Raw genomic sequence first — 6569 nt, forward strand, 5'->3', positions numbered from 1 at the left:
CCCGCCAGGGGGCGGGGCGTCCGTCGCACGCATGCATCACACTACGGGGTGGGTTGCCGCTGCTGCTCCAGTGTCCGGATCCCGATCCTAGAGCGGCGGCAGCGTGGTGGCAAACCGCTCCGTAGCACTTTTGCTCCTTGCCGCTCTGCCTGAGCAGAAGGAAGCAAAAGCGCTACAGAGCGGTTTGCTGCCGCGACCACCACCACTCTAGAGACAGATACTTTCCTGCATATGTGGTGGGGATGTAAGATACGAACTAAAGAAATTATTTAAAATCCCCTTTAACAAAAAACCAGAAGCATTCCTACTGGGACTAATTTCTGGGGACATCCCCAAAACTAAGAAAAATATGTTCTTATATGCCACAGTGGCAGCCAGGTTGTTGTTGTTTAGTCATTTAGTCGTGTCTGACTCTTCGTGACCCCATGGACCAGAGCACGGCAGGCACTCCTGTCTTCCACTGCCTCCCGCAGTTTGGTCAGACTCATGTTTGTAGCTTCGAGAACACTGTCCAACCATCTCGTCCTCTGTTGTCCCCTTCTCCTTGTGCCCTCAATCTTTCCCAACATCAGGGTCTTTTCCAAGGAGTCTTCTCATGAGGTGGCCAAAGTATTGGAGGGCGGCCAGATTACTCATTGCAAAAAATTGAAAAGGGGAAAAAATCCCCACACTAACGGAATGGAGATGTAAACTATTGGAATTTGTAGAATTGGCTAAATTGACATCAAGTATCAGAGGCCGCTCAAACCAGGACTTGGTGAAAGAGTGGGAAGGTTTGAAGGAATATATGGGAAAGTACTGCTCTAAATTAGATAATTTTGCTGTAGATGAAATGTAAAAAACACATGGGAAAGGAAAAGAAACCCTAAAAAGATAAAAGAGATATATAAGCTATAAGATTCAGACACAACTGAAAACCTTGAAATAGAAAAAAATAGGAATGAGACGACACAAGGGTGAGGGGGAGTCAGTAGGGGGGATTGGGAGGGAGGGAGGGAGGGAGGGAGGGATGATTAATGTTATTTGGTTATTGTTACTTTTGTGTGTGTTTGTTGTTGTTCTGTTGATTTTTTTTGATGTGTAAATAGAGACCTTCGGGTTATTTGAGCATGTATTGTAAGATGTATGAAGAAAACTTAACAACAACAACATATGCCACCCATCTGACTGGGTTGCCCCAGCCTCTCTGGGCAGCTGCCAACAAACTATAAAAATTCACAGTAAAACACGAAACGTTCAAAGCTTCTCTATACAGGGCTGCAGGGCCATCTCTAGGCCTGGCCTTGGCGCAATGCGCCAGGGTGCCTGGGCGCTGTGCCGCCAGACAGCTGGTGTTTGCACTGCTGCGCCAGACAGCTGATGAGACGGACTTTCCTTCCTTCCGGAGGGAAGTGATTGCGCCACCAGACAGCTCCTCATGTGACGCTATTAAATTTGTTGGCGCCCAGCAGCCACCGAGACCGCTGCTGCTGCGTGGGTGCCGGGGAAACCCGGTGGACCGGCTGGGGAGCCGCTGCCCTCCCAGCAATCGCGCCAGGCTGGAGCTGAGGGTGCCCAGCCATGGACCGGGCGGAGCTCTGAGGCCTGGGGCAGCCCAACCCACGGAGCACCGGTGCTCCGGAGGGGAAGAGGGAGAGCCCCGGCCTCGTGGCCGCTGCCACTGCCGTCCCCTCCCTGGACGGGGAGAAGGGGAGAGGGACCCTTTGAGGCGAGGAGCCTCAGTTTTGCCCCCCTGCCTCTGCCACCACTACCGCCCATAGCTGCCAAGTTTTCCCTTTTCTCGTGAGGAAGCCTATTCAGCATAAGGGAAAATCCCTGTAAAAAAGGGATAACTTGGCAGCTATGCTACCGCCACCTTATTATTATTACTACTACTACTACTACTACTACTACTACTATTATTACTATTATTTATATTTTTACTTTTTTACTTTCATTTATTTAAAAATAAATAAATGTTTATTTAAAAAAAATGCCCGCCGCCCACCCTTCCTCGTTGCGGCCAGGTGATCCTTCCCGGAGGTGAGTTCAGCCCGGAGGGAAATTTTGGGGGGGGGCGGCGGAGGGATTTTTGCACCACGGCGCTGAATACCCTTAAGGCGGCCCTGCAGGGCTGTCTTCAGGTGTCCTCTAAAAGTCGGATAGATGTTTGTTTCCTTTACAGGAGGGCATTCCACAGGGCAGGCTCAACTACCGAGAACGCAACTACAACAAAACAATTGCAATCTACAGTATAAAACACTATTAAAAGCAGCAATTTTTTTAAAAAAACAACATATAAAACATCTCAATTACAGCAAAACACACATGATTAACAAATCAATATGGCATTTATAATTTATAGAACAAAATTATCAGAATAACAACTAAAAATATAAGTTAGGTAAGGTCTGTTAAGTTCACACACAAACTCTCCATGTCCCCATGACTCATAATCTTTCACTCTATTCAGTTCATTAAAATACACATAACGTTTTTCTTTAAGCCAGCTCAGCCAGATGTTTGCCTTCCATTGTGGAAGAGGAAAGGAGATGAAGGCCATATAAGCATAAATGCTATAGCAATGCCAATCAAAACGAAATACAACATCCGTGAAATTTGATTCCTCATAGCAAATTTTAAACCCAGTTTATTCTGGTGTCTCAGTCAACCCCTCCCCTTGAGTGCTGTTCTAACCCGTCTGTCCCACTAGGCAATAGACTATGAAATCGGACATGACCGATTGATCACCAGGCATTGATTCTCATGAAAACTAATGGAATGTGAAGAAAACGTAAGAAGCCAGATCCGTGTGAAGAGGCTGTTTGTTCATTTTAAAAAATAAACTCATTTACCAGTTGGCTCAGCAATAAAGGCTAACATATTTGGGTTCAAATGAAATTAGCAGTGGCCTTACAGAGTAACAAAGTATGTGTGAAGCCTTGGGGGTGATTTGGTAGGACTAAAATAATTGCAGGATAATTCTGGCTGAAGGCACTGTCCTCTTGCCAGCCAGTCGATCAAACTCTGCCTGCGTACTTCAGATTCGTTTATTCTGTCAGCTACAGAACTATGAATTCTAGTCACCGTGTCAACTGTAAACTGTCTTAAGAGTTTGCTCTAAAAAAAAGGAAAAGGAAAAACTAAATTTCTAAATGATGCTTTCCGGCTGTATAATCATTTTCAGAGTCTGATATGTTTATAAAACTTGAAGAGGCTTATGAGCAAGAGAATTACAATTAAGGTAAGCAGCCAAATAATATCTGAACTTATTTCAAAGGCAAATATATTTAGGCGATTACATAGTTCTTATTTTTATTATTTGGTTTTTAAAGACTGCTTAGGTTCTGTTATGATTTTTCCATGGTGAAATAATACTTCCATTTTCCCCCCTTATCCATTTTTCTAATGTAAACTTAGCACCTGATTATATAAACCAGATGGGTGCTAAAACCATGAGGGAAAAGGTAACCATAACTGAAAAGTTGTTGCAGGTGGAACATTTTACATCTGCTCCTCATGGCATTTATTAACAAGGAAGTCTCATTGGGATCTTATGTGTTTATAATTATGTTCCTGGTTGAAACTTAAGTTAGAATCAAAGGAAAGGGTGTGTGTATAGGCATTTGTGTGGCTATTTTTTGGGTGGGGAATGGTGGCCTGCCTATGAGCACAGGTGGTCCAACATTTGTGCACTATGTGTATAGCTATAGTGTATAACTATGGTGCATAACTTACACAATTTGCTACCACAGAATGGGTATATGGGCATTAGCTTAGATGAGCTGTAGGGTACCTGTGGGCCATTCAGACTTTGCAGGACTACAAGTCCCATGATCCCTTACTATTGGCTATAGTGTCTGGGGCTGATGGCAGCTGGAGGCCAACATCTGGAAAGCCACAGGTTCCCCATCCCTGCTTTAGGTGTATTTAAAGTGGGATTAGGCGAATTTGTGAAACCAGGATAGAACCTGATATATAGGGCAGTATACCTGTTGGTAATAGATGCCGGGGATAGGCAACAGTTGATGCCTGTGACTTTCGTGCCGTGTTTGTAAGCTTTCAAAAACAAACAAACCCAAAAGCAATTTGATAAAGAATGTGGGGCTATATGCATCTTTAGTCAAATCAATCTGGTTAGTTCTTACATTCTTTATTCATCTCCAAACTGATAGGTGGCACCCCTGAAATGTTCAGTCTACCAGGGGCAACTTTTTATTGATATTTTGAGATGTGGTTGAATTTGCCCAAGTTTAGAAAACCAGGTGACAGGGAAAGGCAGAGGGAGAGAGGGAGAGAGAGAGAAGCTGTTTCTATTATTCTTTGAAGCCTGAAGGTGTTCTATGGTGAAGAGCACATAAGAAAGAAAATAATACAATAAATAGTAATGCCTGAGAGGATCCTTTAGGTTGGTGGATGGAGACTTGTAGCTATCCAAATGTTATTCAACTCCCTTCAGTCCTAGCCAGCATGACCAATGATCAGGAATGTTATAGTTCAGCAATATATGGTGGGCCATAGGGTTCCCAACCCACACCAGTAAACACAGCAAATCTCATTTGATCATCCTATTTCAGTCAGTGAAATAGGAATAGGTCAGTGTCAAAAGGAATAAGGAACAATTTTAGATAAAAATGTGATCAAGCGCCAATGCCCATGGAACTGCACTGTAGTTTGGTATTTCATCCTTTAAAACCGCATTGTTATTTGTTTCAGGGATGAGCCCATGACTATGGGGGACTGGAACTTGCTGGGCAGCATCCTAGAAGAAGTGCACATCCATTCTACCATAGTGGGAAAAATCTGGCTCACCATCCTTTTCATATTTCGAATGCTAGTTCTTGGTGTTGCAGCTGAAGATGTCTGGGATGATGAGCAAGCAGAGTTCATTTGCAACACAGAGCAGCCTGGCTGCAGCAATATCTGCTATGACAAAGCTTTTCCCATCTCCCTGATCCGTTACTGGGTGCTACAGGTAATCTTTGTTTCATCTCCTTCCCTCGTTTATATGGGTCATGCCCTTTACAGACTCCGGGCCCTTGAGAAAGAGAGGCAGCGGAAGAAAGCTCACCTCAAAGCACAGCTGGAAGAGATCGAGCTTATATTGGAAGAACACAGGCGAATAGAGAGGGAATTGAGGAAGTTGGAAGAACAAAAGAAAGTAAACAAGGCACCCTTGCAAGGGGCCTTGCTGTGGACCTACATCCTGCATATCCTGACCCGGTCAGTCTTAGAAGTGGGTTTTATGGTGGGTCAGTATCTTTTATATGGGTTTCAAATGTATCCACTTTATAAATGCACTCGCCCACCATGTCCTAACACTGTGGATTGTTTTGTATCTAGACCAACAGAGAAAACTATCTTCATGGTTTTCATGCACAGTATTGCAGCAGTTTCTCTCTTTCTGAATGTTTTAGAGATTGTCCACTTGGGGATAAAGAAGATTAAAAAGACCCTTTGTGGGACGCTCAAGGAGGAGCTTGTAGCCACTGATAATGACGTTAACTTTTCAAAAAAAAATTCAGTGATACAGCAGATTTGCATCATGTCTAACTCGTCTCCCCAAGGCAGTTTTAAATTTATGCCAGACCAGCAAGTTGGGCTGCCAGCTTACTTGGCTCCTGAGGAAGGATTCACACCTGCTGAACAAAACCAGAACCCAATAAATGCAGAACAACAATGGTGCAGCAACCAGAGAAGCAAGCCAAATCAGCACCAGGGTCAACTCCACCACCTCTGCAGACATCTAGAACATCCTCATGAGTGGGATCAGCACCACAGACAGCTCCCCAGGCACCTCAAAAATCTCATGGGTCAGCGGCATGACTATCAACAACAGAATGAGTCTTCCAGCAGTGAGGATGTCCAGAAGTCATCACAGCAGGGCACCAACAGCTATCGAAAGAATGAACAGCATCCTCTAGAACATTCCAAGAATCCTCAACATGGTCCTAAAGCTTGCATTATCTCCAGTCATATGGACAGCCCTCAAGGCATTCTTCGAAAGCATAGCCGGGCACTCAGCTGCAAGGACTTAGGAACTGATCGTTGTGACTCTCCAGACAGCGGGCGTCCTCAGAACCGCAAGTCTAGCTTTTTGTCCAGGGTGTTGTCAGAAAGCCAGCTAGACACAGACTCAGACACCTCAGACTCGCGGAATGGCTCTGGCTCAGATGCCAAACACAGAGATGATAGTCTTCCTAACACACCACCACTTCCTTCCGCAATGGGACGCAGAATGTCAATGGCAAGTAGACCCAAGCGACCTTCCTTCTATACCCTGCTAGTGTGAGTTATCGCTCCTTAGCATAGCACTAGCTCAGGTCTTGGGCTTTACTGGTTTGTTCAGAATTGTGATCAAATAGAGCGGAAAATAATGTTGAGTTATTTCATACCAAGTTAAGTCTTTGAGAAATATAACTGTTGCAGCAGAAAGACATTTTAAAAACAAAACAAAATTAAAGGCATCAGGCACTATGAATCTTATGAAAAGAAATTTTGGGAATGGGGGAGGTGCATACAAGCAAATAGTGTTGCCACTGCTATCAATGTTAATATTAATGTAAAGGCTTGTTGTCTTCCACAGATGA

At 44.3% G+C, this 6569-nt stretch overlaps 1 protein-coding gene across 1 annotated transcript; it reads left to right on the forward strand.

Moving 5' to 3' along the window:
- The first annotated feature begins 4705 nt into the window (after positions 1 to 4705).
- GJA10 (gap junction protein alpha 10) lies at positions 4706 to 6271 on the forward strand. The gene has a single exon (XM_035109384.1). It carries the CDS (start codon positions 4706 to 4708, stop codon positions 6269 to 6271), a length of 1566 nt encoding a protein of 521 aa, XP_034965275.1.
- The last annotated feature ends 298 nt before the right edge of the window (positions 6272 to 6569 follow it).

The sequence above is a fragment of the Zootoca vivipara genome, chromosome 3, assembly GCF_963506605.1.
Source record: "Zootoca vivipara chromosome 3, rZooViv1.1, whole genome shotgun sequence".
In the NCBI taxonomy this organism is placed as follows: Eukaryota; Metazoa; Chordata; class Lepidosauria; order Squamata; family Lacertidae; genus Zootoca; species Zootoca vivipara.

What these genes read in the sequence shown, in the direction of transcription:
- GJA10 (XM_035109384.1), top strand. Translation starts at nt 4,706, where the DNA reads ATGACTATGGGGGACTGGAACTTGCTGGGCAGCATCCTAGAAGAAGTG.